This window comes from Heterodontus francisci, chromosome 2, assembly GCF_036365525.1.
Source record: "Heterodontus francisci isolate sHetFra1 chromosome 2, sHetFra1.hap1, whole genome shotgun sequence".
Taxonomy (NCBI): domain Eukaryota; kingdom Metazoa; phylum Chordata; class Chondrichthyes; order Heterodontiformes; family Heterodontidae; genus Heterodontus; species Heterodontus francisci.
Genome location: NC_090372.1, coordinates 114,425,732 through 114,444,969, shown reverse-complemented (window position 1 = coordinate 114,444,969; position 19,238 = coordinate 114,425,732). Strand labels below are relative to the sequence as shown.

The following is a 19,238-nucleotide window of genomic DNA, read 5'->3' as shown; positions in this document are numbered from 1 at the left end:
TGTCCATTGAAAATGCATCAAAATATTTCCTGACTTGTTTAAGAGACCTGCCAGATTGGGTCTTTGTCCCTCCTGTGAAATCATTGATATGACAAAGCTAGTGCATACTAGAGTGGCTCAATAAATTTTAATGAGCTGCCACTTTGGAGCACCCAGGAGCTGATCGCAGAAACCTAAAAGCAGTTATGCATGCTGCATTTTGGTCTGGGCAAACAGATGCTGGGATCTGTCATTGCAAATAGTCAAGACTGTGCTTGTCAGAAAAGTTATTCAGAAGTAATTTACTGGGTGCCATCTACTCATTAATAATTCTAATGAAAAAGAAGAACTTCACAATTTACTCACAGCATACAATGTCCATATCATCCACATACATTAAAGTGAACCTTAGAGTCATAGAGAGATACAGCACTGAAACAGGCCTTTCGACCCACCAAGTCCGTGCCGACCATCAACCACCCATTTATACTCATCCTATATTAATCCCATTTTTCCCTCTCACATCCCCACCTTCCCTCAATTCTCCTACCACCTACCTACACTAGGGGCAATTCTTTTTTTTACAATGGCCACTTTACCTATCAACCCGCAAGTCTTTGGCATGTGGGAGGAAACCGGAGCACCCGGAGGAAACCCACGCGGTCACAGGGAGAACTTGCAAACTCCACACAGGCAGTACCCAGAACCGAACCTGGGTCGCTGGAGCTGTGAGGCTGCGGTGCTAGCCACTGCGCCACATTTTAGTCAAAAAATTTCAATGAAATCAATTGTTAAATTGTCTGTCCCATGAGACTACATGCTGCGGCAGCGGGTGGATGGGGGCGTGGAGAGGGAGCTGAAGGTAGGAAATATCTTGTCATGATGCTCCAGAAGCCAATGTGGTGTATGGGGTAGGCTTAATGGACCAGCTGGTCTTTTCCTGCTCGCCAATTTAGTATGCCTCGTAATGTGCATCCATTCTAATTATGTACAGGATTTTCAAGGAATTACTGCCTAATTTTGGTCAGTGTTTCAGCAGGTGAGGAAGAAAGATCAGTCAAAAAGCTGTAACATGGCCTTTCTGACACTTACTACATGATTTCATGTAGTCTGTTTCAACAGAAGTGATGTCAGATGGCAGGGGCACCCACCCAAATGTGTACTGACATAGTCACAAAAGGCAATAATACTGGGATGACATCAGACATCACATTTTCCATCATAATGACTTGCACATCACTGAACATCTCCTTTCTTCTCCTCCTCTTCTTCTTTGGCCTCCTTGTCTCGAGAGACAATGGGTAAGTGCCTAGAGGTGGTCAGTGGTTTGTGAAGCAGCGCCTGGAGTGGCTATAAAGGACAATTCTAGAGTGACAGACTCTTCCACAGGCGCTGCATATAAAATTGGCTGTCGGGGCTGTTACACAGTTGGTTCTCTCCTGTCTTTTTTCCTGCCAACTGCTAAGTCTCTTCGACTCGCCACTCTTTAGCCCCGCCTTTATGGCTGTCCGCCAACTCTGGCGATCACTGGCAACTGACTCCCACGACTTGTGGTCAATGTCATAGGACTTCATGTCGTGTTTGCAGACGTCTTCAAAGTGGAAACATGGACGGCCGGTGGGTCTGATACCAGTGACGAGATCACTGTACAATGCGTCCTTGGGGATCCTGCCATCTTCCATATGGCTCACATGGCCAAGCCATCTCAAGCGCCGCTGACTCAGTAGGATGTATATGCTGGGGATGTTGGGTGCCTCGACGACTTCTATGTTGGAGATACGGTCCTGCCACCTGATGCCAAGGATTCTCCGGAGGCAGCAAAGATGGAATGAATTGAGATGTCGCTCTTGGCTGACATACGTTGTCCAGGCCTCGCTGTCATAGAACAAGATACCCACAGGCTTGAAACACTCGGACTTTTGTGTTCCGGTTCAGTTCGCCATTTTCCCACACCCTCTTGACCAGTCTGGACATAGCAGCGGACGCCTTTCCCATGCGCTTGTTGATTTCTGCATCGAGAGACAGGTTATTGGTGATAGTTGGGCCTAGGTAGGTGAACTCTTGAACCACTTCCAGAGCATGGTCACTGATATTGATGGATGGAGCATTCCTGATGTCCCGTCCCATGATGTTCGTTTTCTTGAGGCTGATGGTTAGGCCAAATTAGTTGCAGGCAGCCGCAAACCTGTCGATGAGTCTCTGCAGACACTCTTCTGTGTGGAATGTTAATGCAGCATCGTCAGCAAAGAGGAGTTCCCTGATAAGGCCCTTCTGTACTTTGGTCTTCGCTCTAAAACGGGCAAGGTTGAACAACCTGCCATCTGATCTTGTGTGGAGGAAAATTCCTTCTTCTGCAGACTTAAACGCATGTGAGAGCAGCAGTGAGAAGAAGATCCCAAAACAATGTAGGTGCGAGAACACAGCCCTGTTTCACGCCACTCAGGATAGGAAAGGAGTCTGATGAGGCACCACTATGCTGAATTGTGCCTTTCATATTGTCATGGAATGAGGTGATGATACTTAGCAGCTTTGGTGGACATCCGATCTGAAGAGACCACGTCTGCTGACGAGGTCAAAGGCTTTGGTGAGATCTATGAAAGCAACATGGAGGGGCATCTGTTGTTCATGACATTTCTCCTGTAGCTGGTGAAGGGAGAACAGCATGCCAATGGTGGATCTCTCATAATGACTTGAGCATCACTGAACATCAGTAACACAATTATTACACTGAGGTCCAGTGTTGCTATGGCCAATAGAAGGTATTTCAAAATTAAACAGTGAAACCCAGTGAGTGCAATCAATGGCAGAACAATCAAAGCACTGCTCCTTACCAGTAGGTTTTGCCAAGTTCCTCACAGGCTGCACTCCTCCTTCCGCCCAGGTAGTTGCAGGAATCGAAGGCCTGCAACAATAGTGATTCTCCTGCCCTACCATGGCAGACTCCTCCATGCAGACAGGAATATAAGCAGGAGCTCACTAAAAATTCCAAATTAAGCTGACATTGAGAAATGTGATTGGATCAGCAGCAAAGCTGCCATCATAACGCCCATCCCGCCAGGTTAACACCAGTAATACTGGCGCTGAGGATAATCCAGCTCTATCAATATACTGACCACTATGTCTTGCCATTCCTGGAGCTATCGAAAGTTTATTTTTTTGTCAAAGTCCCAGATTCAACACGTAACACAAGAGTAGCACCTTCTAGGCAGCTTAATTCAGTTGCTACCTTTAGCAATCCCAGTTAATAGCTTAAGTGGCAGTAAGCCAAATGTAAACTATTAATTTAAGAATAACCTCTGGATCAAATACTAATGCTGTACGGGACATAAAGTGACGTAATTTGGGGCTAAATGTGCTAAGAGGTAATTGTCAGGAAGCTGCCACTATGTGATAGCTAGGAAATAACATAACAATGGCCAATTAGCCATATTACTAATGACAGGCTTTATATTTTATAATAGAGGGTTAAAAGTCAGTATTAATTTCTCCATGGGCATTACTTATGGACCATTTTCGCTGTTGTATAATGTGGTTACTGTCTATAAAGCCATTTGAGTTTTAATTATACCCTTCACCTTGCTAAGTAGCACAATGACCCGAGTGAAAACTGTAATTTCTCTGAAAAATCTATCTCCTTAAATAATGTAGAGAGAAAACAAAGTATTCAGCTAACTTCTGTGCTAAAATGCTTGCATCTGATCTCCTATCTATGTTCTCTAGGTCTTGATCCCTTAACTACTGAAAACACTCTGCTTCTATCAACTCTCTCCCATTCTTTCATAATTTTAAATAGTTCTATTATATTGACACATGATCAGCATTGTTCGTACAAAAAGACCCAATTTTTCAGGTCTGTCTTCATATTTATATTTCCACATGCTAGGATCAGGAGAATCCTGTTGAAACATATCCCATAACACCCCTATTTTGAGCCTGTATGCGCCAAGTTAAATGGCTTGCTTTCATTTTCATTATCTATGCTTCGCAGCATTTTGAAGATCTGATTATTCCTATATTTAAAAAGGGGGATATGACAATTCCAGGGAACGATACAATGGTAGGAATACAATGGTCCCATCTTAAATGGGACATCCCTTATTTTGAAACTGTGTCCCCTAGTTCTAGATACCCCACAAGGGGAAACATCTTCTCAGCATCTACCCTGTCAAGCTTATCAATGGTAGGAAAGAACATAAGAACATAAGAAATAGAGTAGGCCATTCAGTCCCTTGAGCCTACTCCGCCACGAAATAAGACCATGGCTGATCTGATAGTGGCCTTAAATCCACTTTCCTGCCTGCTCCTATAACACTTGACTCCCTTGTCAATCAAAAATCTGTATAACTCAGCCTTGAATATATTCAATGACCCAGCCTCCACTGCTCGCTGAGGAACAGAATTCCAAACACTAACAACCCTCTGAGTGAAGAACATCTTCCTCATCCCCATCTTAAATGGGACATCCCTTATTTTGAAACTGTGTCCCCTAGTTCTAGATACCCCCACAAGGGGAAACATCTTCTCAGCATCTACCCTGTCAAGCCCCCTCAGAATCTTATACCTTTCAATAAGATCATCTCTCAATCTTCTAAACTCCAATGAGTGTGGGCCCAAACTACTCACCTTTCCTTATAAGACAAACCCCTCATCTCACAAATTAGCCGAGAGAACCTTCTCTGAACTGCTTCCATTACAAGTATGTCCCTCCTTAAATAAGGTGGCCAAAACTGTACACGCTCAGTGCAGTCTCAACAATGCCCTGTACAGTTGTAGCAAGACTTCCCTACTGTTATATTCCATCACCCTTGCAATAAAGGCCAACATTCCATTTGTCTTCCTAATTACTTGCCGTAGCTGTACGTTGACTTTTTGCGATTCATGTACCAACACCCAGGTCCCTCTGTACCGCAGCATTCTGCAGTCTCTCTCCATTTAAATAATATTCTGCTTTTCTATTCTTCCTGCCAAAGTGAACAACCTCATTGTTACAACCAGGTGAGAAAGAGGTCTAGGGTTCTCTTTCAGCCGTCGCCTGGTCTTAACATAACAGGGTTTTATTTTTTAAACACACAGTTTTTAGCTCCCCCTTGGTGAATCCTTGTTCACCGCTTTCCAATTATAAAGCAAAGAAACCAGCACAAACAGGCTTTCTTAGGTTTAAAGAAGAAAAGTTGAGATTTATTAAATTTTAATTCCAATTAAATTTATTAAACTCCAATTCGGTTAACACCTATGGATACATGATGCGCCCATGCTAGCATGCATACGCGATACACACATGCAAACAGAGACAGAAAAGAGCAGAAGAGAAATAAAATGGAAAAGTTTGAGGCAATATTTGTTACAGTTCTTCGAGCTCACTGTAGCGTCCTTGATGGTAGGTAGATCTTGCTTTTTGTTGGGGCCCAGTATTCTTCTTAAACCTTGTTCGCTGTAGCAGACTTTTCCCTCTTGGGATTCATGTGTCTTCAGTGGATTCAGAGGCTTGTGAGAACGAGATGGGAGCAGGAAGACAGGAGAGACTGTGGCAAGCCAGCCAGGAGAGATCTTTTCAGTCCAGGAGCATTCTGCTTTCAGCCCAAACTGTTTGTAGAAATTCAAAAACCTCAGGTTGCCCCGCAGGTTAGTCATGTGGCTAGCTGGTTTGACCATGTCCGTTTGTGTATTCGGCCACCTTAGCAGTCAACCTGGAATGTGAGCTCCCCCACCTTCAACGTCTGGTGATCAAAAGTCCATTGTGGGTTGAATATGTCAGGGAATGGCTGCTTTGTCCTCCCAAACATTGTCTGTTAATATGCAAATGTCTTTCCAGCTTAGATCTGGCAATTTTTTAAAACAAGTCCTTTCTTCACTTCAACAACAGTTTGAAATGTAATGTTCATGTGGTGAAATTAATATGCTTGGGCGGGTGGCAGCTAGCAAGACACTCATATTTTCCTCCATCTGCTCAATTTTTGCCCACTCACTTAACCTACCTATAATCCCTTTGCAGACTCTTTGTATCATCCTCACAACTTGCTTTCCTACCTATCTTCATATTGTCTACAAATTTGGCTACAATATAGTCGGTCCCTTCATCCAAGTAATAACGTAGGTCATAATAATAATATAGATCATAAATAGTTGTGGCCCCCACACTGATCCCTGTGGCACTCCACTAGTTACAGTTTGCTATCCTGAAAATGACCCACTTATCCACACTTTCTGTTTTGTGTTAGTTAGCCAGTCCTCTATCCATGCTAATATATTACCCCCAACACCATGAGCTTTTAGCTTGTGTAGTAACTTTTTTTGTGGCACCTCATCGAATGCCTTTAGAAATCCAAATACACTTGGTCTACTGGTTTCCCTTTATCCACCCTGCTTGGTACATCCTCAAAGAACTGTAATAAATTTGTCAAACACAATTTCCTTTTCACAAAACCATGTTGACTCTGCCTGTTTTTTTGTGATTTTCTAGATGTCCTGCTACTACCTCTTTAATAATGGATTCTACTATTTTCCCAACAACAGACATTAGGCTAACTACCTATAGTTTCCTGCTTTCTGTCTCCCTCCTTTCTTGAACAGGAATGTTACATTTGCAGTTTTTCAATCCTCTGGGACCTTTCCAGAATCTAGGGAATTTTGGAAGACTCCTCCCAATGCATCCACTATCACTGCAGCCACTTTCTTTAAGACCCACAGATGCAGGCCATCGGGTCCAGGGGACCTGTCAGCCTTTAGCCCCATTAGTATTCCATTACTTTTCTCTAGTTATAGTGATTGTTTTACATTAATCCCTCCCTTTTGCCTCCTGATTTTCTACACTACTTTTTGTGTCTTCTACTGTGAAGACAGATACAAAATACTTGTTCAAAGGCTCTGCCATTTCCTGGTTTCCCATCATTAATTTCCCAGTCTCACCCTCTGAAGGTCCAATGTTCACTTTAGCTACTCTTTTCCTTTTTATATATTTGTAGAAGCTTTTACTGGTTGTTTTGATATTTCTTGTTAGTTTTCTCTCATACTCCAATTTCCACCTCTTTATTTTTTTTTAAGTCATCCTTTGCTGGTTTATAAAATTTTCCCAATCTTCTGGCTTACCACTAATTTTTGCAGCATTGTATGTCTTTTCTTTCTATTTGATACCACCCTTAACTTCCTTAGTTAGCCACAGATAGTGCATCCTTCTAGTAGATTTTTTCTTCCTCAATGGAATATATCTTTCTTGAGAGTTATGAAATATCTCCTGAAATATCTGTCACTGCTTCTCTACTGTCTTACCTTTTAACCTATTTTCCCAGTCTACTTTAGCCAATTCTGTCTTCATAAACTTAAATAAAGGCAATTACAAGGGTAAAACACTGGTTATGGACCCACATTTCTCATCCTCAACCTGAATATGAAATTCTATTGTGTTATGATCACTTTTGCCTAGAGGATCCTTTACTGAGGTCTGTAATTAATCCTGTCTTATTACACATTGCCAGGTCCAAAATAACTTGGTCCCTGGTAGGTTCTAGAACATATTGTTCTAAAAAACTGTCTCGAATACACTCAATGAACTCATCCTCCAGGCTACCTTTGCCAATTGATTTGAAGATTAAAATCACCCACGATTATTGTCATACCTTTCTTTAAAGTCCCCATTATTTCTTGATGTATACTCTGTCCTATTTTGTAGCGACTGTAAAGCACTCCCAACAGTGACCTGTGAAAGAAAATTGAATAGAAAAGCATCTAGAAACTGAACAGTCAGCAGAGATTTGAAAAGGGAAGGTCATGTTTTACCAACCATATTGAATTTTATGAAGTAAGAGAAAGAGTAGACAAAGGTAATGTAGTAGATGTAATATATTTCAATTTTCAAAAGGCCTTCAATAAAGGTACTGCAAGTAGACTCATGACATAGTTCAGAGCATGTGGAGGTGGGGGACAGGCAGCAGAATGGATAGCAAGCTGGCTGTAAAAGATAAAACAGAGAGTAGCGTTTAAGGACAGCTCCTCAGACTGACAAAAGGTGGGAAGTGGTGTTCCACAGGAATCGGTGCTGGGAACACTGTTGTTCATATTCCACATTAACCATTTGGACTTGGGAACTTGGAAGTTCAATTACTAAATTTGCAAACAACACCAAACTGGGGAGCATAGTTAACACAAAGGAAAAATGTAACAAAATACAAGAAGATATTAATAAACTTGCAGAATGTGTGTTTAATTGGCAATACAGAGTTTCAATACAGATAAATGTGAGGTGGTGTATTTTGCTAGGAATAATGAGGAAACCACATATGCTTTGGATAATAAGAGTCTTAAATGGAGCATAGGAACAAGGATCTAGGGATACCGATATAGAAATCACTAAAAGTAGCGACACAGGTTAATTAATGGCATTGAAAAAGCAAACAAAGCATTGGGGCTCATTTCTAGAGGGACTGGATTGAAAAGCAGGAAAGTCATTTTAAACCTTTGTAGAACCTTGGTTAGACCATATTATAAAAAGGATAGTGAAGCATTGGAGAAGGTGCAAAAAAGATTCACAAGGATGATAGCAGAACTGAGAGGCTATAAGTATCAACAACAAATGAGCAGGCTAGGGCTCTTTTTTCTAGAAAAGAGAAGGCTGTGGGGTGACCTGATAGAGAGCTTTAAGATTATGAAAGGGTTTGATAAGATACACAATGTTTCCACTTGTGTGCGAGAATGAAGCTAACGGCACTAATAAATTCAATAGGAAATTCAGGAGAAACATCTTTACCCAAAGAGTGATAAAATGTGAAACAGGTTACCACAAGAAATAGTTGAGGCAAATAGCATAGATGTATTTAAGGGGAAGCTACATAAGCACATTAGGGAGAAAGTAATAGAAGGGTATGCTGATAGGGTTAGATAAAGAATAATGGTAGGAGGCTCATGTGAAGCATAAACACCAATTGGCCTGCTTCTGTGCTTTCGCCTCAAAGTAACTCGATGACATGCCCTCTCGCATTCAAATAATTTGTGTTCCAACAAAAATGAGCTGATCCTAAACTGCTGGAATCATCCACGTCACTCTTTTCCAACAAACGGATGTCCTTCCACAATCAGGATTCCTACCAATATTTCAAATATGGCATCAATGATGATCTATACAAGACTAAAATAAAGTGCATCAATTCAGTCAAATGTCTTTCGCATGTATCCAAGTATTTGATTATCCTTACAGCTTCATATCTGTTGGAAATTTTTAATAATCATACAAATTCTTTCCCTATTCCATTTTTGCCGAGGGGCCACCCTTCCCCCATTTAACAACTGTTCACCTTTGCTTAATATCCTTGTTGAAACATGCCACATAAAGTATGATATGTGAAATAATGATCACCCCACCAAGTCTATTTCCTCCACAAACCGTGCTTAATTTTTCCTATCATATATTCTACCCAATGTATCTAATCTCCTGAAGGATGTGACCAAGCATCCTGTGAAAACAACATAGTTCAGTGAAATTTCTCCTTGACCATGTGAAGTTAATCAAACAAAACTCCCGATATTAATTTCTGCAGCCCACTGTGTTCAACTCTGACAAATTGTACTTCGCAGATGAATCATACACGGTCCCTGCCATACAAGAACTATTGTGCGTACAGAAATGTGATCATCTATGCCTGTCCTTGTTATAATCATCAATCCTATTCTTAAATATTTATCCAGTTTTTTTGAAGCAGTCAATCAACATAGCATTGTCTAAAATTGTGCCTGCATTTTTACATGATTGATGAATGCAGTTTTACATCACATCAAATAAAATGTTATTTAAATCTCACTGCTGTCTTAAGTAAGGAAGATGCACTGTGATTCACCCAAAGAATGGAGATGATGGCTTCTATGTTCCCAATGTTTCACTGAAGGCTCATCTAGACCGAATACCGGACAGATTCCCTAAGATGCTGCGGGGTAGAGGCAAGACTAGTGGAAAGGAATTCTTGAAAAATTGGGAATGCTTTCATTGGAAAAGAAGAGTTTATGAAGCGATTTGATGGAAGTGCTTAAAAATATGAAGGGATAGGACTGTTTCCAGTTACTGAGGGATCTATTTATATAGTGCCAAAGGGATCAAGGGATATGGGGAGAAAGCGGGAACAGGGTACTGAATTAGACAATCCGCCATGATCTTTTTTGAATGACAGAGCAGGCCTGAAGGTCCAAATGGCCTACTTCTGCTCCTCTTTTCTATGTTTCTATGTATAGGAAGGGCAGTCTTTGTGTAATTAACTAACTTGTCCCTGCTAGGAGTGGAGAGCCAGAAAATTAATCCTTAAATGTTATTAGTCTACTAGAAACAGCACAAGAAATATTTGGAATTGGAGGTAGATCTAGTCAGTGGAAATATTGTTATAACTGGCATTGTAGAAACACGGCTTTGGAAAATATTAATTACATTACCTTCTGGAAGTTCAATAATTGCTGCAGCTCCCTTCTTCCCTTGCATTACAGTGTCATTGAACACATTTATTATGGTAGCTGGCGTCTGAAGCTTTTCATTCAGGTTTTTCATGTAAATAAACCTTGTTGAAAAAGCAAATAATTACTAAATTCAGTTGCCATGATCGTGAAGTTTTTGCATATTCTATTTCATACTGTTAAAATTCATATACCTCCACCTCCTGTAGAAAGCTATGGAAATTCTTGATATTTACGTATATGTTACTCAAAAATAGAAAACACACTTTCAGAAAATAGATTCCCTGAAATTCCTGTAAAAATCTACCAACAGGCAAAGAATTCAAATAAATGCATTACATTTGTGATTTCTAATGTCGAAGAAAATCATGCAAGTGTTCAAAGAATTTCTGTACCCATTTAACTGTAAAGCATTTGCGCTGCTTAGGAATATAGTTTAATCATGATTTAACATAGGGAAGGCATGAGAGAAGAATTTCTACTTCTTTTTCCCTCCCTCATGCAGAGACCAAAGAGGCAATTTTAACTTACCCAGCCAGGTGGAAACCAGGCAGGCAGTTAAAAACAGCTGGGTGACGTACCCAATGAAGTCCCACTCTATTGACCATGTCTGAAATTTTAACCTGCTCTTCTGAGCAAGCAACAAAGACATCCACCTGAAGCCAAAAGGGTCCTTCTTTAAATATACGGATCTGGTTCATTTTAACTGGTGGCCTAAGTGGGAAGCTTCTGTGAATTCCCCACCATGCAAAGATTGCGGGAAGAGGATCCTAGGGCAGAAAAGGCCTTAACAGATAATTCCTTTGCACTTAATTTTACTTGCGTTGTGGTGCCAGGAGGTACGGAATTTCTCCGCCAAGTCCAACAAGGAATGTGCTGGCCTCCTCTGCCCCTTGCTGAACTCCAGATCATCCCAAAACCCTCTTCCCACAACTTATCAGAGTTTCTTTGGCCCCAGCTAGTGGCCTTCTGTTGCCCAAAATAAAGCCCCTGTTCACCAGCCAGCTGGCACATTCCCCCTTATCTGCGTGGGCAGCTTACTGGGGACATGCACATCAAGTCCAGGAGATAAAATCGCCCAGGTCTCACATTGCTGAAATCAGAGTTTGACATTCATCCCACCTCCCCATCCACCCAATTCCCACCCTGAGGTAAAATCAGGTCTCCCCTCTGATCTTAGGAAAATAACTGCTAGTCAGCAGCCTCATACGCTTCTCCACAACTCCTAGACCCCAAGAAAATATTTCAATTTGTTATACTTGAATCCAAAGTGTATGACCTCACACTTCCCAACACGGAACTCTATCTGCTAGTTTTACCAACTCACTACCCTGTCTAGCCCTCAAAGAATTTTATGTGCATCATGGGTCTATGTCCCTGTTTAACTTTCTGCTTCCATCTATAGATTCCTACAGTCTCTTAAAACTTGTGTGTAGAACCTTCTATTCCTTCATCCAAATCATTGATATACAATCATTGATTGTGGGCGGCACAGTGGCGCAGTGGTTAGCACCGCAGCCTCACAGCTCCAGCAACCTGGGTTCAATTCTGGGTACTGTCTGTGTGGAGTTTGCAAGTTCTCCCTGTGTCTGCGTGGGTTTCCTCCGGGTGCTCCGGTTTCCTCCCACAGCCAAAAGACTTGCAGGTTGATAGGTAAATTGGCCATTATAAATTGCCCCTAGTATAGGTAGGTGGTAGGGGAATATAGGGACAGGTGAGGATGTGGTAGGAATATGGGATTAGTGTAGGATTAGTGCAGGATTAGTATAAATGGGTGGTTAATGGTCGGCACAGACTCGGTGGGGCGAAGGGCCTGTTTCAGTGCTGTATCTCTAAATCAAAATCAAAAGCCAGTACAGATCCACTTGTCACATCCTGCCAAAGTACATTCCCTTTGTACTGACTCATTGTCTAACTCCCAAGGTTTTGTGCACTTGTACTTTTGTTAACAATCTCACGAAGCCACGCCCATATTTCCTCATAGCAAGTTTTACAGTGGAATTCTGTAGAGGTCTGGAAGCAGGTTTGCCATCTGCTTTTAGGGATTGTGTACAATGCAATATTCAAGGACAACAAAGGAATTAATTAAATTCAAGGTGCCCCCTCAAATGGAAAAAAATGATGAATTTATTTTTTTAATATCGAGAAAGGTAAATTATTCTAAATTTTATTAGAATATTAAATTCTTCCGATGGTCCTGCTTCCTAGGTTTCCTAAATTTGACAGGCAGATTTGCTGGAAGCAAAATTAAATGGAGAATAAAAATGTAAAATTGAACCACAAAAATGACTTTGAAAATTGTTATTTTAAAACTATAACTTTTTGTTTTCAGAGGTTTCCAACCAAAATGATGAAAAGGAGATCTGTTTAATATTTAGTGGTTCCTTACCATTCAGCTTGCCAGACAACAAAATTAAATGTCGGATAGAGGAACCAACCCGATTCTGACAATCTTCTCTCCATGTCAATTCCAAAGAAAAAATTAGGCGAAGGGGTGTGCTGGAAGGTCACGTTCACTTTGGTATGATTTCTGCATGAAAAAGCAATTGAACAAGTGTAATGAAAACAATGATGCAGTACTTTGATTATTAATGCCACTCCTGCAGCAGTGCCACTGGGGAAGAATTTCCAAGGGTTTCTCCATCTCCCACTGTAACTTTGGCAGAAGATCAGCAGAAACACCAGAGAAATGGCATAAATGCCTGCTTTAAGCCATTTATGTAATTTAGCTGGGCATTTCGCTGCTCTTCTACCAGACAACCCCTACAGAAATTCCAGACAATTATATGCTCATTTCCAGCTTCAAATGGGCTTTGATTTTTAGGTTAATAAAAGGGATTACACAAAAATACCACTGCAATCCCTACTCATGACTACCAAATCTTTCAAGAGGATGGGCATAGATATTATAGGCCCATGTCTGCTAGATGTCAGTTAGGAAAACACTACAAAGGAAAGAAAAGCACTTGCATATATAAAGTGCCTTTGACATTCTCAGGACATCCCAAAATGCTTCACAACAAATTAATTTGTAAAGTATAGTCACAGATAATGTTGACAAAAATCAAAGTTCTTGCTCGTAATTACAGACTCTAACTTTGACTTCCCAGTTGCCACCGAAGCCTGAGTATGGAGGGGCATCTGTTCAATTACCAGGACTGCTTTCATTAGACTCCAGGATCCTTCAGCTCTGAAAAAATCCTAATCCCTTATCAACTCAAGTCTCAACCTCCATAATCTCCTCTGAGGCACAAATTACAACTCAATGAGAATTTCACATCCTCCCTGCATAAAGTTTCACACGCCAACCACAACTGTCCACACTTTTAATAATAGCACTTTTGCAGCCCAAGAAACTGATTTGAAGAATCTCGCACACATTTCAATTTTTTTTTGACCAAGGAGGTCAAGGGGGTGAAATTGTTTTTTTGCTAGTAGCACAATACTAGCTCATAGCGAATCGGTAGCCTGTTTTACAACAACATCCGATTATCTTTTCTATTGACTTCAGTGGAAAAGAAAACGGAGCACGGTGCCTGTGGGTTATGAGCCGGTTTTGCACTACTGCAGAAGACCAATTTCGTCCCCCCAATATTCCACAGGGAGTAATAAGTTTGAATGATAATGAAGATGCTGATGTGGTAGAACAACTTAAGAAAAGACTGGCATCTGCATGCATCTAATCTTCCAGTTATAATACAGACATCATTTCTTTTTGCCTCAAAATAATTTCTCTATGTTAAAAATATCTCGCAAGTAAACAAAAACTTTCCCAGCAGATACAACACAATAAATAAAACAGTATGTAACTCAATGGAAGATATGTCATAGTCTGTGTCAACTCAGATAAACCACAGACCATGAGTAAACAGTGTTGACAAGCACAGAAAATATATATTCACTGAGGGCCTACAGGTCTCTCACTGCAAATCACAAGTGACTTTTTTTCCTAACATATGGTAAATTTCTGGCATATCTCCATAAGTTTGTTATAATGAAGAGTTTCAATCTTTGTAAGTGCACAGTTTATGGAGATCTGCTCTGCAGTCAGGCAGCATGCTCAAGTAGGTCTGACAATTTTGTAGAAGTATCCAAAATCTATGTGGAGAAGAGCTATGCTCTGTGAAAGCTCATGAACAGCTAGAATACAAAAGTTTGTATCAGCTCATAGGAACGGGAGTAGGCTATTTAACCCTTCAAGCCTGTTCGGCCATTGAATGAGATCATGGCTGATCTGCGACCTAACTCCATATTTCCACCTTTTCCCACATCCCTTAAAACCTTTGGATAACAAAAATCTATAAAGTGTGGATTTAAAATCTAGTCGATCTAGCATCAATTGCTGTTTGTTGAAGAGAGTTCCAACCTTCTACCACCCTTTGGGAGGATGTTATGCTCTTCCCTGTCATGAGTTTGGAGGCAGGGATGAGCATTTAATCAGGTGGGATGGTGGTGGGCAGGGGGATACCCTCCCACCTTCCCGCCTCCACCCTAATTAAGTCCATGTCCATGGCGGGAAGGCCCGTGGATAGCCTTCCTGCCCTGCTGCCAATTGAGGCCCTTAGTGGGCAATTAATATCCAATTAAGGGCCTCATCCCACCTCCACCAGTATTAGCCCAGCAGCAGCCGGGCCTGTTGCCATGCATGGAGGACCCCAAGCAAACCAGTGCAGGTTGCTTGCCGGCTCCAGCAGGGGAGAATACCTTGTTAAAAGGCTCAGTGCCTGATCGAGGGACCAGGCAGAAGGAAGGCTGGGGGGCCTGCTGAGAGCCAAAGCCCGCCCTTGCTACAGACCCGCCCCTGGCCTTCAACCCCCTGCCCCATGACACCCCTACCACCATGACTCACCTGGCCTGGATCCCTTGACGATCCTAGGCTTCCGGTGGGTACATTACCGGCAGCAGCCACTACCTCTGTGGTGGTGCTGCTCAGTAAAAGAGCTGCCAGCCTCTGATTGGCGGCAGTTCTCAGGAGACAGGACTTCAGTCATCGGGGTCCTTAATCCTGGGGAAGGTCCGCCGCTGGCCACTTAAATGCCTAATTGGCACGCAATGCAGTGGGCCTTCCCCAGAGGAGGTGATGCAGGGCCCCGCTGGCTTTTCAGCTGGTGGCCGAGATCCCCCACTTTGTGTGCAGAAATGTTTCCTAACTTCTCTCCTGAAAGATCTGGCTCTAATTTTTAGATTATGCTCCCGAGTCCTAGATTTCCCAACCAATGGAAAGAGGGTAGATAAAGAGAAAGTACCTGTTCCCTTTAATATCTTGAAAACTTTGATCAAATCACCCCTTAACCTGCTAAATTCCAGGGAATACAACCATAGTTTGTGTTATCTCTCCTCGTAATTTAAACTTTGGAGTCCAGGTATCATTCTGGTAAATCTACGCCACAGTCCCTCCAAGCTCCATATATCCTTGCCTTAGGTGTGGTGCACAGAACTACTTACTGTATTCCAGGTGTGGTCTAACTCGGTCTGTGTATAGCCAAAGTATGACTTCTACCTTCTTCTATTCTAGTCCTCTAGATATAAAGGTCAGCATTCCATTAGCTTTTTAATTATTTTCTATAACTGTTCATGACATTTTAAATGATCTAGGTACACGGACCCGCTAAGTCTCCTTGGACCTCCACTGTTTCTAGCTTTTCATCATTTAGAAAGTACCCTGTTCTATCCCTTTTAGGTCCAAAGTGGATGACCTCACATTTATCTACATTGAAATCCATTTGCCACATTTTTGCCCATTCACTGAATCTATTAATATCCCATTAATTTTATTCATGTTATGTTTCAATCTGCACTGCTTACATTGCTGCCTACTTTGGTGTCATTGGCAAATCTGGACATCTGGCTTTCAATCCCATCATCTAAGTTGTTAAAAAATATGGTGAATAGTCGAGGCCCCAACACAGATTTTTGCAGGACACCAGCAGTCACATCCTGCCAATTAAGAGTGCCTGCCTGCTATCCCTACTCTCTGTGTCCTGCCACTAGGCCAGGACAATAATTTGCCTTCGATTCTAGCTAAGTCTCTTAAGAGGAATTGTATCAAATGCCTTTTGTAAGTACATATAAATAACACCCATAGACATTTCACTGTCCACTACTTTAATCACCTCTTCAAAAAAATTCAGTCAGGTTCATCAGGCATGACCCACCCTTTACAAATCCATGTCGACTCTCTCTGATCAGGGAAAACTCAGTCATCCTTTCCTTAATTATACGCTCCAGCAATTTCCTGACAACAGATGTTAGGCTAACTGGTCTACAATTCCCCGGTTTCCCTCTATCACTTTTCTTAAACAGTGGCGTAAGATACGCAATTTTCCAATCTGAAGGAAAGATTCCAGAGTCCAGAGAAGTTTGGAAGATTATAGTTAGGGTATTTGCAATGCTCTCACCCACTTCCTTTTAAACCCTGGGATGGAAACCATCAGGTGTAGGGGAATTATCATTCTTTAGTGCCATTATTTTCTTCATTACTGTTAGTTTGACTATGTTAATTTTGGCGAGTCCCTGTCCCTTATTCAATAATAGTTTTCTTGGAATTTCCAGCATGCTGACCTCTTCTTCTGCTATAAATACTGAAGCAAATTATTCAGACTGCTTCAGTATCTGAGGAGTCGCGAATGGTGCTGAACATTGTGCCATTTCTTTACTTTCACTGACATTATCACTGTTGTCAGTTTTCAAGGGGCCCACATTGCTCCTGATCACCCTCTTTTTTCCTAATTGTAAAAAGTTTGTGTTGCTTTGATATCCCTTGGAAGTTTCTTTCCTTTTTGTAGCTCTTACTATCTGTTTTCATAGAATCACAGTATGGTTAGAGTCATAGAGTTATGTACAGCACAGACAAAGGCCATTTGGCCCATAGTGTCTGTGTCAGCTCTCTGCATGAGCAACTCACCTTTTTTTATTCATTCATGGGATGTGGGCATCGCTGGCTAGGCCAGCATTTATTTCCCATCCTTAATTGCCCTTGAGAAGGTGGTGGTGAGCAGCCTTCTTGAACCGCTGCAGTCCATGAGGTAGGTACAATCAGAGTGCTGTTAGGAAGGGAGTTCCAGGATTTTGACCCAGCGATGGTGAAGGAACGGCGATATAGTTCCAAGTCAGGATGGTGTGTGACTTGGAGGGGACGTTGCAGGTGGTGGTGTTCCCATGCATTTGCTGCCCTTGTTCTTCTAGTTGGTAGAGGCTGCTGGTTTGGAAGGTGCTGTCTAAGGAGCCTTGGTGCGTTGCTGCAGTGCATTTTGTAGACGGTACACACAGCTGCCACTGTGCGTCGGTGGAGGAGGGAGTGAATGTTTGTGGATGAGGTGCCAATCAAGTGGGCTGATTTGTCCTGGATGGGGTCAAGCTTCTTGAGTGTTGTTGGAGCTGCACACATCCAGGCAAGTGCAGAGTATTCCATCACACTCCTGACCTGTTCCTTGTAGATGGTGGACAGGCTTTGGGGAGTCAGGAGATGAGTTACTCGCCACAGGATTCCTAGCCTCTGACCTGCTCTTGTAGCCACGGTATTTATATGGCTACTCCAGTTCAGTTTCTGGTCAATGGTAGCCCCTAGGATGTTGACAGTGGGGGATTCAGCGATGGTAATGCTATTGAATGTCAAGGGGAGATGGTTAGATTCTCTCTTGTTGGATGGAGATGGTCATTGCCTGGCCCTTGTGTGGCACGAATGTTACTTAACACTTATCAGCCCAAGCCTGGATATTGTCCAGGTCTTGCTGCATCTCTACACGGACTGCTTCAGTATCTGAGGAGTCGCAAATGGTGCTGAACATTGTGCAATCATCAGCAAACATCCCCACTTCTGACCTAATGACTGAAGGAAGGTCATTGATGAAGCAGCTGAAGGTGGTTGGGCCTAGGACACTACCCTGAGGAACTCCTGCGGTAATGTCCTGGAGCTCAGATGATTGACCTCTAACATCCACAACCATCTTCCTTTGCGTTAGGTATGACTACAACCAGCAGAGAGTTTTCCCCCTCATTCCCATTGATTTCAGTTTTGCCAGGGCTCCTTGATGCCATACCCGGTCAAATGCTGCCTTGATGTCAAGGGCAGTCACTCTCACCTCACATCTTGAATTCAGCTCTTTTATGCATGTTTGAACCAAGGCTGTAATGAGGTCAGGAGCTGAGTGGCCCTGGTGGAACCCAAACTGAGCACCACTGAGCAGGTTATTGCTAAGCAAGTGCTGCTTGATGGCACTGTTGATGACACCTTCCATCACTTTACTAATGATTGAGAGTAGACTGATGGGGTGGTAATTGGCTAGGTTGGACTTGTCCTGCTTTTTGCGTACAGGACATACCTGGGCAATTTTCCACATTACCGGGTAGATGCCAGTGTTGTAGCTGTACTGGAACAGCTTGGCTAAGGGCGCAGCAAGTTCTGGAGCACAGGTCTTCAGTACTATTGCCGGAATATTGTCAGGGCCCATAGCCTTTGCAGTATCCAGTGCCTTCAGTCGTTTCTTGATATCACGCGGAGTGAATCGAATTGGCTGAAGTCTGGCATCTGTGATGCTGGGGACTTCAGGAAGAGGCCAAGATGGATCATCAACCCGGCACTTCTGGCTGAAGATTGTTGCAAATGCTTCTGCCTTATCTTTCCTACTGATGTGCTGGGCTCCCCCATCATTGAGGATGGGGATATTTGTGGAGCCACCTCCTCCAGTTAGTTGTTTAATTGCCCACCACCATTCATGGCTGGATGTGGCAGGACTGTAGAGCTTTGATCTGATCCGTTGGTTATGGGATTCCTTAGCTCTGTCTATCGCATGCTGCTTACGCATTTTGGCATGCAAGTAGTCCTCTGTTTTAGC

At 42.4% G+C, this 19,238-nt stretch overlaps 1 protein-coding gene across 2 annotated transcripts in view; it reads right to left on the bottom strand.

The window, feature by feature from the left end:
• si:dkey-256h2.1 (uncharacterized protein LOC337520 homolog) overlaps positions 1–19,238 on the bottom strand; it is a 314,605-nt gene that overhangs the window by 192,638 nt on the left and 102,729 nt on the right. For both annotated transcript variants that reach the window (XM_068009788.1, XM_068009780.1), the window contains exons 5-6: positions 12,794–12,934; positions 10,387–10,508 (exon numbers count right to left, since the gene is read on the bottom strand). In XM_068009788.1, the coding sequence (XP_067865889.1) occupies positions 10,387–10,508; positions 12,794–12,934 (263 nt within the window). The remainder of the gene's footprint in view (positions 1–10,386; positions 10,509–12,793; positions 12,935–19,238) is intronic.